Genomic DNA, 18,612 nt, shown 5'->3' on the forward strand with positions numbered 1-18,612 from the left:
AAAGATACTATGTCCCTTTTGCAGCCATCATCGAGTATACACCAAATAATGATCACTTATGCTAGTTTCATATATTCCCCATTCATTGTAAAGTTCCTTGTCTGATACAAATATCAAATCAATTAAAGTAGAAGACGTATGGATATGATACTGGCGTTATGGAGGTGAAGGCGGCTCTTACTTTGTGTACATAGATTTGTGAACAAACAACAACTAGATAATTGTACGAGTCTTTGAATGCCTTTTAAACACCTTCTCGAATTATAGTTTTGAGAGGAAGGCCTATTTTTAATCATGCTTATCTGAATATGCAGTCTTGACAAGACAAGACCTTTACATCACAGGATATAATAATACTTCTAATTAATTGACCTATCCCACTAACCCACAGCGGCGTAAACCAATACCACAGCATGCTTACGATTAATTTTGATTATTGATCAAGGAGAATGATGTATTAGGTTTCCTTATGCGAGTTTATAAATAAATTTTTACAATTTTGTTAATCAATTGACGACAAATTGGGCACTTCGCATTGCCTCTTGCGTGGAGGTTCAGAGAGCAAGTGTAACATGTGCTTGCATGTCCGCAAGGCAACAGGGCAGTGTCCCTTTCATAATCTAGACAAATACTACAAGAAGTATCTGTTTCTCGTCTTCTCAGCTTGGCTTTGGCAACCTCAAGAGCTCTTTGTTTAGCAGTAAGTGCATCTTCGGTTGTACCAAGTGTTTTTACCGTTGCTGTGAGTTTTGCAGCAGTTCTAAAAGCAAGTCTTTTCTGCGTCGCAGCGATTGCTTCTTTTTTTGCGTAGAGTTCTGCTTTCATCTGTGCCAGTCGACTCCTTGCATCTTTCGACTTGACCAATTTCTCTACTTCTTGCTGGGTTTCTGCGAGTTTCCTGTTTGTTTTCAGTGTTTCAGTCTCCTTTTCGGAAAGTCGGACTCCAAGTTTGTTGAAGGATATGTGGATCTTAAGCAGATTGTTGGCGAATTCCTTTCGAGTTTCATCGACCAAAGAATTAGTTCTACAGAGTCTGGCATCCGACAGCTAGAGTTCTAGTTTAGTCTTCTGATGACTATCACATTCGGTTTGTAACCTACCCTTTAAATATGCGATCTGTGCCCTGAGACCAAGCAGGTTCATTTTATCCGCTTCATTTGGAATTAAGCTCTGCATTTCAACGAGCTTGTGTTTAATTTCTCTGAGTTCAAGTCCTGTAAAGTATAGTTGCTTTAGGAGGAAAACTGACCAAAGAAACTCAACCAAGAAAAACAAAATACCGCTCAAGGTTGGATAGGAAAACATATACTGCAATGTTACCATAGCCATTGCGTATCTAGACAGACTGCGTATCGAGGATGTATCCATATTTTTTTTCCTGTATTCTATCCAGTCAGATTAAAGCTGATCTGAGCCATATTTCGAATCTCACAGGGTTTCCTAGACTCTTCTGATATCTTTCATTGGATGATGCCAGAGATGCCTCATGGAGTTTTGGATGCAATGGAGTAATTTTGACAGTTGTAATTCAGAAGTGTTACTTGGAAGCAAAAAAAGGGGGAATATTTTGCCCCATCTGGACCAGGTTCTTGGTATTAGCGAAGCATACGAGTTATACACATTGAATTCTTTATCTATCAGGGAGCTATGATGTTCTCCTTGATATCAGACGGGTTTCTCTCTACTAGTAATAAAGATGCCATCCATTTTACGTTGTCATGGTGACAGGAGGTCAGAAACTTAGAACTTAGAACTTAGTGGTTGTCGGGTATATCCGGCATCCACCGTGTCACACCATTCTAGATTCCAGAAAGAAAGAAGAAGAACAAAAAGGAAAAAATAAAATAAATGTTGTCCTTTGCATCTCTTAATGTGAAATTATTTTTTCGACAGCAATCTTCTTTTTCCACCTTGGATCTATGTGGCCCATGCAGGATCATGACAAATAGAACAAATAGTGATAATGGTCTATTCGTAAGGGATATCTATATCTAAACTGTAATGCACGGGTATTTGTTAGGGGGAAATGCATTTAAAAAAAGTTCAACAAACAATTATAGGTCATTCTATAATCTTGCGAATTTTAATTACTTGAAATATGAAATGTTCATCTTTTAGAATCTTATGTGAAAGTTTTCATAACCGTAGGCTAATTGTTAAATCAACTTTCTCGAATCTTCATATCATTTCAAAATGTTCATTTAGCATTAACCATTAGGAGCCAGAGCATATACCACCGAGTTCCTATAGGACATATATTTATACAGATGGTCATATCTCAGCCAATACTTAACATATTCAATTGGTTTTCGACATTTGGACATTTATTTTTGATGCTCTTTCGGAAAATAAAGAAAAAAAATTGAGAAATTATAAAAATAGATTTTTTGATGACGTCACACTTCACCACTCTATGGAGGAAACCAGTTCGTGTGTGACAGAATGAAGCACACCATCCAGTGGCGGTGTGAAAGTATACTAGCGCCCCCCCCCCCTCATTGTTGACACCTCTCCCTCCAAACCTTGTTAAAACATTTGTTTGATTGTAACATTTATAGCTTTTTTGTCAGTATGTAGATTAATACAGGCCTACTTTCCAGTAGTCCTACCTTTTATCAGGAACTGGCACTTCGATCGTTCCCTTCCACAATATTGATCAGATCGAAGCACCGGAACACAATTAATCTAAATAAATGCACAGTACTGTCACGACATGACACGATTAGAGTCCTATATATATTCGCTATTTGAATGTGTCCTCGTAAGTCGCCTGCCTGAATATCATGTAGGCTGTACTTATAAGTTCGTGAATATTCAGTGTTGTTCTCTAATAGGAATATTATTTACGCGAACAGTACTAGTATAGGCAAAAGAGGGTCGCCCTATTGGCCAGTCACTTTCACTACGTAGAATCCGCTATCGTCGGGTTGAGATATTCTTTTAAATGAGTTTTAATGAAAAGGCGATCTGTTTGCAGCAAGCTTCGAAAAATGTTTTTCATTCATTGATCAATAACGTGTGTGGGTATTCCTCGCACGTACGGTTCAAAGTCCAACCCGGCGGCAATGTAATTTCGTCCTACCAAAATGGCAAAAAGCGGTATATAATACAGTGCGCATTCATCATTATGTTACAATCTTCTTTTTTCCTGTTCTGTACTATACCACTTCTGTTTTTTCTCTCCTTTTCTCCTTTTCACCCCTTCCCTTTCCCTTTCTCTATTCCGGTGCTCCTTGTTAACAGGTATATTAAAACATCGTAATTTGTATTGTTATTTTACTGTAGCCTACTACTTGTATATATTGTTGATTATCCTGCCGCCTATTTTTATTATACTCCCCAAGCATCTTTGCCTGCAACTCAGTTCAAACCTTCAAAACCAGACTCTGGGAAGCTATCAAAGGGGTGATATAAATTTATGCAGGTGATTGATATTAAAGGAGGAAAACAAAAAACTTGCGATTAGTAGTGGTAAATATGAAAAAAATGTTTGGCACATGAAGTTCTGAGGTGATGTTCTACTCTTCAAACAATGAAATGATATCTCAACCTCTACCTTATTACTGATGTTACAAGTATATATTTGATAATTATATGTATCATGTAGTTGTCAATTGAATGTGTGTTGTCATTTCTGCCGGGCAGGGCCCCCTCTGCCCTTAGGAAAAACTTGGTACCACAGTTACCAATAGGGCCACCCTGATAAATTCAAACTTAATCAAATCAAATCGAATCAAATTATTTCAACAATAGGTGGTGACGCATCAGGTTCTTCTCCGGATGCCAGGGCAGATGAAGGATCGGCAAGGTTAGTGATGATAAAAACAGGTTGGATGTTTTAACTCTTAACCCACGGCAGTTTACATGAGTTGTTTTAACGTCTTTAAAATCATCTTTTCTTCTACAAATTGGCACCAATTATTTCCTTTTTCCAATTCTATGGTTAACAAAATAAGAATGTGAATTAAATTAATCAATGCCAACAAGAATGTTATGATCAAATTCAGTACATATTAGCTAATTTGTAGTAAATTTTGTAATCCTTGTTCCCACTCTGGAGCAGGCGCGCCGGAAGCAGTTTGGGATTGGGGGGGGGGGAACATTCCAGGGGGCTCACCTTCCAGGGGCAGTGACGTAATGAAAAAAAAACGTTCGGAAGGGGGTGGGGGCAGACGAAAAATCTGCATCACCACCAGTCTTACACGTTACATGCAGGTCCCGCGGAACATTTTTCAAAGTGGAGTAGCGATCAGGTAGAGTGTAAATTGACGTGGGGTCCAGGGCATGAGCCTCGGCATGGGGTCAAGAGGCTAAGCCCCCGGAAGCTCAGGTTTTTTTTTAGGCATTTACTTACGGTTAAATGAGCATCCAGGGGCCTAGCTCTTTAAGGCCATTGACATGTTCCAGGGAGGGGAGAGCCCCCAGAAGCTCAGAGGTTTTAATATTTAACTACGGTCGGATGAGCATCCAGGGACCGCCTTAGGGCCCTTGGTGGGGTCCAGAGGGCAGAGCCCCCGGAAGTTCAGGGGTTTTAGGTATTTAATTACGGTCAGATGAGCATCCAGGGCCCGCCTTAGGAACCTTGGTGGGGTACAGGGGGCAGAGCCCCCGGACGCTCAGGGGTTTTAGGTATTCAATAAGGGTCAGATGAGCATTCAGGGGTCCGCCTTAGGGCCCTTGGTGGGGTCCAGGGGGCAAAGCCCCCGGACGCTCAGGGGTTTTAGGTATGTAATAAGGGTCAGATGAGCATTCAGGGGTCCGCCTTAGGGCCCTTGGTGGGTTCCAGGGGGCAGAGCCCCCGGAAGCTCAGGGGTTTAGGTATTTAATTACGGTCAGATGAGCATCCAGGGGCCCGGCTTAGGCCCTTGGTGGAGTCAAGGGGCATAACCCCTGGAAGCTCGGGGTTTTTAGGCATTTAATTACGGTCAAATGAGCATTTTTTATACCTTATTTGTGACATTGGCAGGTCACATTTTTTTCTCCCTTTTTCTTTCTTTTTCTCTTTAACATACTTTTTCAAAAAGTGAGAGGGGGGGGGGGGGGGGGCGTCGAGCCCAGCAACTCTGCAGACCATGACATAAAGGCTTCTAAATAAGCGTATTTTTCGCCCGACTATTATTTGGGAATTTCTTATTTTCCAACAAACGCATAAAAAGGTATGACTTACCAAAAAATGTAAAAAATACCGGAAAATTATGTCATAACAGCAACATTTGTAAATCACTGGTATCGAATAAGAAATACACCCCCCCCCCCATCAATGTTTATGAAATTTAATTCCTGTGAACTTTCCTTTTCTTTGAATGGAATTGTATATGTGATTTAATTCAGGTTTTTATTATTGTTATGTTCTTGTGGGTTAAAAACAAGAGAATATGACGTTATAAAAAAGTGTTTATATTGTTTTGAATGTATTTCTTGTTTAAAACATTTTTATTTTATTTTTTTATTTTTTTAACGGAAATGTACTTTCACTGACTCAGAGGCATTTCTCTCAAAATCGTTTACAGCTAGTAACACCAGTGGTGACAGTAGCGTCTATAGAAATTGTGGCACCTGTTTTGTGGCACCATTGTTTGTGATTGAGTTATTACAAATTTCTCTTTTTTATGTTACATTTTTATTTTGTTACATTATCCCATGTTCTTTCAAACAAATAGTGGCTTCTAAGAATATATTATTGGCTGACGAATTATTTCATTGTCTCATATTCAATTTGTCATATTCTTTATTATATACCTCACTTAAGAAATCCAGCCATCTGATTGGTCGAAATTGCATTCATAAACTTAAACTATTTCTGTAAAATTCCCAGTAACCATGGTTAAAACAGTTCTAAAATCCCAGTAACCATGGTTACCGGGAAAATAGTTCAGTCTCCATGGTTAACTCATAGGTTTACATGTTAAAAAATGGTTTGAGCGATCGAGGATACCGTACGTGTGCGAAGAATTGGTCGGTATTTTCATACAAGACGAGACAATTCCAAACAAGACAAAAATGGCTAAAGAAACTGTCCCAAGATTTCAACTTAATATCAAATGCAAGACTCGCTGACAGCAAGAACAACAAAAAAGGTACGTGAAATTATCCATAAACATGTTCGCTTTAGTTGCTGAAAATGGAGTACCAGCATAGACGTAGACGAAAATAGATCTAGTTGTCAGGGTGTCTGATCGCGCACCCGATGTTGTGTGCTGTATTCTTCCCATAGAGATTACACGCAATGCAGTCTCTATGCAGTCTACGTGCATTGCGCGACCATGCAAAAAAAAAAATCAAGTTTTTTTTTCAATTCGAGATTCAAACCTTTATCTGTTGTGATCCTGAAGGTGATACTCAATAAGTGAGGTGTCATATGAAAGCGCAGGTTCTTCTCTCTATTCCCCACAGGGCCGGCCCACCCCTAAAATTGTAAAAATATCTTGCTTAGACTAGAATCTAGATCTAGTCTACTCTCAAAGATACACTCATAAGAAACAACCGTGCAGATAAACTAGAGAAAGGCCAAGGTGGTGTCATTAGTTGACTCTTTTGTTTTCGGCATATAAAAGTATTAATGACTGCTTTAATATTCGAGAAATAGTTGTTTTATACGCTCTCGGGAAGGTTACAATTGGGCTATTGCCCTCGGCACGCCTCGGGGCAATAGCACAATTTTAACCTTCCCTTGAGCGTATAAAAACAACTATTTCTCTCAAAGCAGTCATTAATACTATACTACAGTACTACTACATATTCCCCGTTCAGTGTTTATAACTCAATTAATTTTTATTATGCAATTAGAGGAATGACACAACTGTTTTCCCCTTTTTTCTACGTAAGAAATCATTTTTTATATTCATTGCATTGAAATGTTTTATGTACGACTGTACATGCATGGTTTGTTTGAAATTAATTTGCAATATATGTAGAATGTTTATATTTGTGGCTGTATAATTTGTTTGAATAAATTGTACTAACGTACTATATTTATCAAAATCAAATTAGGCTGTATTATTTTATCTTGCATTGTGAAAGAGCAGAGTGAAAACTATGTAAACATAAACAACAGTTGATAAACAACATCTAAAAACTGCAAAATTTAGGCATCAGATATGAAAAATAACGTCTTTTCCACTTTATGTTTCACCTATAAAATATACAACACTGCTTTTTATAAGGTTTCTCTCATTCTACTAAATCTATCATATGAATTGAGAATCACTGAGACGTGCTCATAATATATTTCCTGTACTTTATAGATATACATAATTTATATTTTATATGTATGTCTATATTTTCTGAAAAAAGGGGTAACAAATAAACTTGAAACTAGAAACATGAATTCATAATCCATGATCAATATGTTTTAATGTTGAACTAGTTTTGTCCAGCTTCTATTTTCTCATTACAATGAGGGATCGTCATCTATAAAATATATCAGTTAACCTGTTACTACAAGTTTGTAAAGTGTTATTCAAAGGGGAAGTCCACCCTGATATTAAATTGGGATTAATAGAAGAACAAACGAGAGGAATGGGTCAATAAAAGTTTGAGCAAAATACGATCAAATAATAAAGTTAAGAATTTTCAAGTTATCGGTGAAACATGAATTGGCAACACTGTGACGTATTTCACGAGGTTCTTTAAAATTTGCTTTGTCTGAAAGTTGAATAAAATTTTATTTTATTTTATTAATAGTTACTGATGACGGAATAGATTTTGTATCACACAGGGGTTGTATAGAAACATCTTTGCAATAGTTATTTTGAAATTCTTTAGGGAGAATAGAAATTTCTGTTATTTCTATGTACAGAGCAAATAGGAGGGAACATCCAAGATACGTCACAGAATTGCCAATTCGTGTTTGATTGAATCATGTAAGAGGTTTCTTTTTCGAGTTCATAAATAAATTTTGAGAATTTGGTCAATCAATTGACGACAAACTGGGCACTTCGCATTGTCTCTTTCGTGGAGTTGCAGAGAGCAAGTGTAACATGTGCTTGCATGTCCGCAAGGCAGCATAGCAGTGTCCCTATCGGAATCAAGACAAATACTGCAAGAATTATCTGTTTCCCGATTTTCCAGCTTGGTTTGGGCATCTTCAAGGGCTCTTTCTTTTGCAGTAAGTGCAGATTCGGTCGTACCAAGTTTTGTTTCCGTTGCTGTGAGTTTTGCTGCAGTCTCATCAGCAAGTCTCTTCTGCGTCGCAGTAATATTGTCATTTATTGCGTAGAGCTCTGCATTAATCTCTGCCAGTCGACTCTCTGCATCTTTCGAATTGACCAATTCGGTCCGCAATTTCTCCAGTTCTTTCTGGGTTTCTGAGAGTTTCCTGTTTGTTTTCAGGGTTTCAATCTCCTTTTCGGAAAGTTCGACTCCAAGTTTGTTGAAGGATTTTTGGATCTCAAACAGCTGGTTGGTGAATTCACGTCGAGTTTCATCGACTAAAGCATTAGTTCTACAGAGTCTGGCATCCGACAGCTGGAGTTCTAGTTTAGTCTTCTGATGACTATCACATTCGGTTTGTAACTTACCTTTCAAATCTGCGATCTGTGCCCTGAGCCCAAGTAGAATCATTGTCTCCGTTTCTTTTGGAAGCAAACTCTGCCTTTCAACGAGCTTGTGTTTACTTTCTCTGAGTTCAACCCCTGTACAGTATAGTTGCTTTAGGAGGAAAACTGACCAAAGAAACTCAACCAAGAAAAACAAAATACCGCTCAAGGTTGGATAAGAAAACATATACATGTACTGCAATGGCAACATAAACATTGCACATAGATACACATTACGTATCGAGGGTGTATCCATATTTTTTTCTAGACAAATACTGCAGGGAGTATCTTTATCATGTCTTTCCAGTTTGGCTTGGGCATCCTCGAGAGCTCTTTGTTTGGCAGCAAGTGCAGCTTCGGTCGAACCAAGTTTTGTTTCCGTTGCTGTGAGTTTTGCTGCAGTCTCAAGTCTCAACAGCATGTCTCTTCTGCGTCGCAGTAACAGTGTCGTTTCTAGCGCAGAGTACTGCATTCCTCTGTGCCCGTCGACTCTCTGCATCTTTAGAATTGACCAATTCGGTCCGCAATTTCTCCAGTTCCTTTTTTCTGGCGTTCTGAGAGTTTCCTGTTTGCTTTCAGTGTTTCAGGCTCCTTTTCGGAAAGTTCGACTCCAAGTTTGTTGAAGGATATATTTTGGATCTCGAACAGCAGGTTGGTGAATTCATGTCAAGTTTCATCGACTAAAGCAGGCACAGATTCTGGCATTCATTTTAAATTGTCATGGGACAGGTGGTTAGAAGTGATTGTCGGGTACCCAGCATCCAGCATGTCACACCATTCTAGATTCCAGAACAAAAAAAACGAGAAAAAAAAAAACGTTGTATTTTGCATCTCTCAATATGAAATTATTTTGTCAACATATTTTTGTCCACCTTGGTTTTATGTTGCCCATGCAGGATCATGAGAAGAAAAAAAAATGAGCAAGGTCTATTCGTAAGGGATATTATTATCTAGGCTGTAATGCACGGGTATTTGTTAGGGGAAAATGCATTTAAAAGTATTTCAACAAACTTTTCAATAATTTTAATTAGACCTACATGTTGATCTAAACAAATAGTGCTCACTACCCCCTCCCCCCCCCCCCCCCCCCCCCCCCCGCTTATTCGCCGGCTGGTTGACTCGCCGCTACATTTTCTCACGAATTGGGCCCCCTATTTGGCCCCCTCCCTTGCCACCGACTGGATCCGCCCCTGGTCGAGGCTGCGAACTAGAAAAGGGGAGAGAGAGGTGAGAGAGCAACAGAAAGAACAGGCTAGGGTTTAAAATAGTCCACGCGCTGGCGTATTGCAAGACTTCTGCCTTATGCTACGGTCACAAAGGTTTACTCATAAGATATTCAATTCAAATCGATTCTGGCTTATGGTTAAACAAAAACGAAAGAAATACATGCTGAATAAAAAGTCCAGAGACTCATACAATAAATTAAGTTAAACGATACAATACAATTTATATATATATACATACAAGAACGCGAAATCAATTCTTTTAGCAATCTTCATATCAAAAAATATTAATGATTCTAATATTGACTAAACAACTAATATCAAATTATCGTAAAATAATGCATGTTGTAATTATTCAGCATTAAAGGCATTAGAGGTCATCTGAACATATTTTGCTCCTCAAAAAGTATAATGCCCCTTGAGTGACATCAAGGTATTTTTTCCTTCATTAAAGGCCCACTGTCCTACTTGTAGCTACTTGCTCCCTCTATATAGAAAACTTCCCAAATCGGTGCCTGTTGGTCCCCCATGATCCTAGTTAAATATGTTTTGACCATTTTTCTAATTGTCATATTCAGTCAAAATAAATAACTAATCATTTTAAAGCTTATTTACAATTCTTTTGCCATTAGGTTGGCATGCAGGTACGAACAAAATATCCCCCCCCCCCCACTGTCACTTTCGCATCGACTGTGCCTTAGTCATTTACACGCAATTTGTTTGCATACTAGCCATTGAGTGTGAAAGAATCGACCAGTGCGTGTGTGACAGAATGAAGGTCAATTTGGGGTGTGCGCTGGCTCCAAGAGCCTATAACAGTTTGCCTCATTTTTGACAACCCTTCCCTCCAAACCCTGTTAAAAATATTTGTTTGAGTGTATTTTATAGCATATTATGCTTTTTTGTCAGTATAATGATTGTAAAATAATAGGCTTACTGGAGTAATCCTAGCTTTTATCAGGAACTGGCACTTCTATCGTTCTCTTCCATAATATTGATCAGATCGAAGCAACGGAGCACAATCGACATAAATGCACAGTACTGTAACGACATGACACGATTAGAGTTCTATATATATTCGCTATTTGAATGTGTCCTCGTGAGTCGCCTGTCTGAATATCATGTAGGTTGTACTAATATTTCCGTCAACCTGCTGCGTTGTTCTCTAAATCAAGGAATATTAGTAACGCGAACAGTAGGCCAAAGAGGTTCTCCAGTAATTGGTCAGTCACTAGCAGTAGAATCCGCTATACGTCTGGTTGAGTTATTCTTTTAAATGAGATTTAAAGAAACGGCGATCTAAGTTGCAGCAAGCTTCGAAAAATGTTTTTGATTCACTGATCAAGTGTGTGGGTATTCCCCGCACGTACGGTTCAAACGTACGGTTCAAAGTCCAACCGGCGGCAATGTAATTTCGTCCTACCAAATGGCAAAAGACGAATACACATGCGCATTCATCATAATGTTACAATCTTCTTCTTTTATCCTGTTTTGTACTATACCACTTCTGTTTTTTCTCTCCTTTTCTCCTTTTCACCCCTTCCCTTTCTCTTTCTCTCTATCCCGGTGCTCCTTGTGAACACATATATTATTACATTGTAATTTGTATTGTTATTGTTATTGTACTGTACTTTATTGTTGATTATAACCTGCCGCCTAACCCACATGGGTTGACGGCCCAGTTGACGGGCATGCAGGTTTGTTTGTGCATGATCTCTGAAAAAGACGTGATTTATCATCATACCCTGTCTAACTCATACCCTGTCTAATCGGATACCATATTCATAATTGTGCTGCCACGGATGACTGAGCAGCAGGCCTTTCAAAAAACTATTGTCAAAATCCTCTTGTACCAAGTTTGGGCTGAAGCCAGAGGCGGCGGAGCGACTTCGAAAGTGGAGGGGCACCAACCAAAAAGGGCACTTTCTGGAAAAAAGGACACCTTCAAAGGGAAATCTCAAACCGAAAATATAATAATGATAATAATATTCTTATAAAGCGCGCTTAGCGACCTTGCAAGGTCCTCATGGCGCTCCAACATTACCCGGCTATGCTAGGCTTCCGATTTCGGCGCTCACATCAATTTCAGGAATTCCTTCATTACCGGATACCCATTTAACACCTAGGTGGAGAGTGGCAAGTGTAGATCAAGGACATTAGTGCCGCGGCGGAACTCGAACCACGGACCATGTGATCGACAGTCCGGCGACGTATCCACTTATCCACGTCGGCTCTACCATACAGTCTAGTAGACATTGGAATATACCCCTATATTGTGATTACATATACGATCGAGATTGCCGTATTAAAAATACCAACCAATTTTTCGAACACGTACGGTTTCCTCGATCGCTCAAACCTGTTTTTAACATGTGAATCTATGGGTATTTCACCAAGACTGAACTATTTTCCCGGTAACTGGAATTTTACCGGGAATTTTACAGGAATAGTTAAAACAATGACTGCAATTTCGACCAATCAGATGGCTGGATTTCTTAAGTGAGGTATATAATATATAATATAATTGATTTACATAAAGAGTGGCAACTTAAATACACACATATACAAATGTGTATATATATATAATTGAAAACTTGAAAGTATGGAGGTAAGTAAAATAATGAAGATAAATGCAGAGGCCAACTATTTCTCGTATATGACGGTTAAGAAAGAAAATGGAGTTTTATACTTGTTCAAATTATCATGTTGAATATTCTAGATATGTACTCTTTCGTCAAATGATTAAAAGAGAATCTGCAGTGATTAGGGCTGCCAAATTTCATATGGGTCCTTTGGTCTAGCGCCACCAATACAACATGCACCATGAAATAATGAGGATATCATCATCCAGATCCTGTTCTGTTTCTCCTCATGTAGATCATACGTCATTAAAAGATCAGACGACAATCTAATGAGAACTCTGTCAGGTTTGTATATATTTATCCTTCACTCCAATGTAGGTCTCTTCAAAACAAATTGTAAGGTATAAATTCTGATCGTTTTTCATTCGTAATTATGTTGTGGTAAAAGAAAAACCTTTGCCAGTATGATATTCTTCTTGTATATTACATATGACAGTGTCTCTTTATTGTCAAGTGCAGGTCCAGTAATATTGATTTGAGTGAGAGTGAGTGAGAGGGAGAGGGAGAGAGAGGGTGGGAGATATATTGAGAGAGAGGGAGAGAGAGTGGGGAAAGGACGGAGAGAGAGACAGAGAGAGACAGAGAAAGAGAGAGGGGAGGGGGAGAAGAAGCAATAGAAGAAAAGAAACAAAGAAAAAGACAGACAGGGAGAAGTGATAGAAGAGAAAGGAGAAAAAATAATCAATATTCTAAAAAAAGATGCCACAAATTAATAGACAACAAGTAATTGAATTGTATTTATATCTTGTAGAGAGGGATAGAGGGGGAGGGAATTTGCATTGATTGAACATTTATTTATCAACTAATTTATGTTTTGCAGAAATTGTTTAAGAATCACTTATTTTTCATACAATTTCCCATTACATCGTAAGGTCAATATGGCCTTCATTGATATAAGAAAGCTTTTAGGACCCTCCACCCCCGCCCCCCTCACAACGTACACTGAAGAGCTAGAGAGACCGAGAGACTCTCGTATGTCGTGAAGCCCCCTGTGAGGGCTATGAGGGGTGTTATGGAGAGAAGTATATTCCAGGGTTAACTCCCAACTCTTGAAGAACGCGATACTAAGACCTGGTTTATGGGATGGATGGACAGAGCAAGAGGTAAAGTAAATACTAAAATAAAATCAACCAAATCAATTTAATGCATCCATAATATTGGATTATCATCAATAAACATGCGTAAAGTGCGGAATGTATGAGTAGTCGAGTAAAAATAGTGTCTGACCCCCCCACCCCCCCCCCCCCCAACAAAAAAAAACAAAAAAAAAAAAAAAAAAAATTAAATAAAAATAAAATAAATAAATAAATAAATAAATAAAAAAAAATAAAAAAATACATCAACAGGTTTTTCAATGAATTTTAGCAGGGGTTGACATCAGGAAAAACATAATAATTTTCAAAGAATCCAAGGAAAGTGGTAATTTTCAAAATGGCGTCCAAGATAGCCGCCAATACCTTATAATAGCCATAAATCATGATATATCCATCTTATAAGGGTGCGTTTGGTTCTACATGTTCTAATTACTCTGTGTTACGGCCACTGAGAAACATGGAAATCCAAGATGGAATCCAAAATGTCTAATGCCCATTTTGTCTACTATCTATACGGTCTAACAATAGGCCTAACTAATTATTAGACTGAATGAACAACAGACTAAATGGGTTATAGACTAATTGGACACTATATGAAGAGTTTAATTCCAAAGGAAGCTAAATCCCTTTTTTAAACTTTTGAGGAAAAAAAAACTGATTACCAGATTTTGTACAGACGTCTATGGAAGAGTAATATTATTAGGAGGTGCACTTTCTCATAACTGCTCCCAAAATTTAGGTAAAGAATTTTGTTGAAAGACGGGTACTTAAGTGAACAATGTTCTGATATCAATAACTCCATTTTTATCAAAAGTGGATTTAGCTCCTTTTGGAATTAAGCTCTTCATATATGGACCATATGAGAATTGGACCAAATGACTATTAGCCTAAACTATCATTAGACAAAAATGGTAAGTAGACGAAATGGTTATTAGACCATGTAGAGAGTAGACCAACTGGTTGTAGACCAAACGGTAATTCACCGAAGGGCTATATACATAAAACGACCAATACAGTGAGAACAATTTTTTTGGCTCAACATGGGGGGGGGGGGGGGGGGGGGGCGGGAGGGGGTCGATAGAGCTCTAGTTTTGGTTTTACTCAACACCCCCCCCCCCCTTTCTCCCATTTTATTCTTTCCTTTCTTTCTTGTTCCTTTTGGTAATAGATCGTATTTCAATAAATTAATATGTCTTACCATTTGGGAGCTTTATACTAGATTGTTCGTTTGCGAGTCCCGATGCCTTGTCTGTTGAGCTGCAGGTATAATTTACGTTGTTCCTGTTTCTTGAAGATTTAGCTTTTAATATCATCAATATTTGGTCTTTAAGCACATTCGTTTTTTAAATCTCTGCAGAGTTGTGTGATAAATGTCATCCTCTTTAACGTCTTTATACAACTTAGGTGAATTTGTTCCATAACATTTTGCCAAATTTTGGGCTCCCCACACTTTAGAGGAGCTTTAAGAAACTGAACTTTTCCTGGAATGTGGAGGACATATTAATGTCTGATCTCTTCTTATTTTTACTAATTCGACTTTGATGAAACCTGCACTGTTCTCTTTGTTGAATTTTACTGATTTTTTTATAAATAACTTGATAATCGTCTTCACTGACCATTCAATGAAGTGCAATTGTAGTATATTGTTGTAAAAGAGTAGTTCAAAATGTTTGATTTATTATTCAAGGGTTTTCTGTAAAAATTAAGGACCTAATTTGATGTTAGTCCTCACACGGGACGATTTAAAAGTGTTAATATGTTCTTTATACATCACTAAATGACAGCTATGGTGGTTACCCAGCCTTTCACTACTATATGATGTGGACACTATAGTATGTAAAAAGTAGTGTAATTATGTGTATCATGTAATCGGTATGCAGAATCATTCAACAAAATATATTGGAAACTTTACTAAATAATCAAACTAGCTTCTTCTTTTTGTTTAACAAAGAAACATTGACTTATCAGAAGCAGTGTAAGCTAAAAATTTGATAAATAATATTTAAGTGAAATTAACCACATTAGTGTCGATTATCTTTTCACACTTAGGAGTTAAGATTGTGTAGAATAGAATTCAATTGCATATCTATAGTGTGCAAGCAAAAAAGAGAATGTGGTGTTTTCTGTTCAAGTAAATAGTTGGAGACAACCATTGCAAAAAGTCCAAACTTAAATACGAATTTCTTGCAATGGGATTGGAGCAAGTTTGCATTTCTCATTTGTAAGTGATACTTGGAAAATTACAACCAGCCATTAGAATATTACGATGTATTAAAGCAAAAGAACAAAACAACGTTATGAATATACATTTACCTTTGTTAGTATTCTTTATATAAAATGTGTCTTTTACCTTAATAGTTACTTCAGTGTGTTGTCTCAATATTAAATTAATAGTTGTATTTAGTACATTACGTCATTCTTATCCCCAAAACATTACGACTGTTATTTTACAAATAATTATTATACTAGATAATTATTCAATGGGCACCAAAGTATTATAGGAAGTTGTATGGTTTCTATTCGTAGTGTAAAGGCTTTGTTTAGGTTGTCGCCAGCTTTCTCATTGTGCTCGAGTGAGCCCTGCAAGCTTTTTTTTTAATCAATATATATTTTTTCTACACTATTCTGAAAAAAAAATGGTTATTTGAAAAGTATAAATAAATAAAGTTATTTTTCTATAGATAGGCCTATGTATAGACTATATTTCTAATACCGTGTGAGTAAAACAAAAAGTTTACACCAAAAAAAAATTGCTAATTATTTTAAAAATCATCTATGAACAGTTTATTATTAAACATCTCATGAAAGAGTGTTTTATTCTAAACCATTTGGGATCATTTTGTGTGGTATGTGTTCACGCTTGGATGAACAGGAGACATTGTTTAAGAGAATGCAAAATCGAATTGCACCAATTATGCTTATAGACGTTTGAATAAAACGATTGAGATTTGGATTTTAATTCGGTCTTTGCAGATCCAAATAACATCCTTTTAAACAAAATGAATAATGCCACACATATCAAATACCAAATATCTAATACAAAAGAACATTTGTGCGCGAGCGTGTGTGTGTGATACCAAACGATCCGGGATATAACATTCTTTCAAAACATGTATGATAACCTGTCGTGTATAGCTGACTTTTAAAACAAATGACAATATTCCGAGTGTAAACTTTTTTTTTCACTCACATTGTATAGCTCTGATAAAAATCAGGGTGATGAACATGGTTAATTTCTCTTTCTCTTTCTCTCTCTTTTTTTTTTTGGGGGGGCGACCGCCCCCACCATCCCCTAGCTACTATGATCTCCTTGAAAAAACATTGGTATTGGGAATGGATATCAACTATCCCCTGGTATCAATACCCATTTGTTACATGTGTGCTAGAGAGGGTTGAGTTCTGGGAAGGGTCAGAATGTTTTTAAAATCTTGTCCTGGTATGTGACAAAAGTTAGCATGATAAAAAAACAAGATTTTCGAGTCCCTTCTAAAACCTAAAACCACTCCAAACCCATTTTTGCCAGAAAATATGATTCGACAATTGCCCACTGTGCCGAGTAACCAACAGTTTGTTTTGCTTTTTGTTTTCGAGAATGTACAGCAGTAAATCCAAATTTTCCAATCAAATGATATTTATTTGTGTCTCTGTATGTAGTTAAATCTAGTCTAAAAAAAGTTTTAAGGATGAATTTGTTATTTCCGTACCCTTCCCAGAACTCAACTTCCATTTTTAGCTGTATTACTAGATGTATTTTAAACATAATTCTATGGCAATTCGGATCAATTATGATAGTTCGATGTAGTGCAAATTGCGATCACCTTGGAATTCAAAACTGAATAATTAGAACAGGTAAACATGTCCCATAGGAAAGTGAAAAGTATGCCGCAGACCTGCCGCAGACCTGCCGCAGACTTTTAGTCTGCGGCAAAGAGTATGCCGAAGTATGCGGCAGAAAGAAATTTTGCTGCAGACTTGCCGCATACCAGTATGCCACAGGAACAGTCTGCGGCAGATCTGCGGCAGGATGAAATTTTGCTGCAGACTTGCCGCATACTAGTATGCCACAGGAACAGTCTGCGGCAGATCTGCGGCAGGATGAAATTTTGCTGCAGACTTGCCGCATACTAGTATGCCACAGGAACAGTCTGCGGCAGATCTGCGGCAGGATGAAACTTTGCTCCAGACTTGCCGCATACTAGTATGCCACAGGAACAGTCTGCGGCAGATCTGCAGCAGGATGAAATTTTGCTGCAGACTTGCCGCATACTAGTATGCCACAGGAACAGTCTGCGGCAGATCTGCGGCAGGATGAAACTTTGCTCCAGACTTGCCGCATACTAGTATGCCACAGGAACAGTCTGCGGCAGATATGCGGCAGGGCGAAACTTTGCTCCAGACTTGCCGCATACCAGTACGCCACAGGAACAGTCTGCGGCAGGTCTGCCACAGGAAATCCCATTAAAGTCTAATAGGGCCAATTGAAACCAATCATCTCATGCATATTCATTATTACTTTACACGTGTGACAGAAAAATACATTTATCATGATTTGTTAAGCAAATTAAGACAATGCACATCATTTTTGTGATTTCTATTTTCCTTTTGCCATTATTAACCAATAGATTATTTTGTCTGATCATGTTACAATTACATTCACGTTTAAGCAATAGATATATTGATTACTAACCAAGAAACTATGATTACTAACCAAGAAACAATATACATATTTAGTGTATATATGTGTACGAGCCTGTGTCACTTTAAATGTTACTCTTGAATACACTTCAAATGATCAATGTGATGAAGTTAATACAATTGAGAATAGAATATACCTAATTGGTAATATATATATATATATATATTGGTATTACCTAATTGGTAATATCGATTACGAAGTATCAATCAGTTTATCACTGGTTCTTCTACATGCATACTTTATTGCCACGTACTGGATATGAAAGAGTCTGCGGCAGACCTGCCTGCCGCATACTCCTGCGGCAGACCTGCGGCAGACTTGCCGCAGATCTGCAGCAGACCTGCCGCAGACAGTCATCTTTTTCACATGCAAATTAGTTTTGCCGCAGACTTGCTGCAGACTTGCCGCATACTCTTTCAG

At 37.8% G+C, this 18,612-nt stretch overlaps 1 protein-coding gene across 1 annotated transcript; it reads right to left on the reverse strand.

Moving 5' to 3' along the window:
- Window positions 1–7,782: 7,782 nt before the first annotated feature.
- LOC105441379 (RING finger protein B-like) lies at window positions 7,783–9,036 on the reverse strand. Its single transcript, XM_011672447.2, has one exon. It carries the CDS (start codon window positions 9,034–9,036, stop codon window positions 7,885–7,887), a length of 1,152 nt encoding a protein of 383 aa, XP_011670749.1. The 3' UTR covers window positions 7,783–7,884.
- Between the last annotated feature and the right edge of the window lie 9,576 nt (window positions 9,037–18,612).

The sequence above is a fragment of the Strongylocentrotus purpuratus genome, unplaced genomic scaffold (genome assembly GCF_000002235.5).
Source record: "Strongylocentrotus purpuratus isolate Spur 01 unplaced genomic scaffold, Spur_5.0 spur5_scaffold_16, whole genome shotgun sequence".
Lineage (NCBI taxonomy): Eukaryota > Metazoa > Echinodermata > Echinoidea > Camarodonta > Strongylocentrotidae > Strongylocentrotus > Strongylocentrotus purpuratus.

Excerpts from the sequence above, each read along its gene's own strand:
- LOC105441379 (XM_011672447.2), bottom strand. The coding sequence starts at position 9,036 with ATGCAGAGAGTCGACGGGCACAGAGGAATGCAGTACTCTGCGCTAGAA.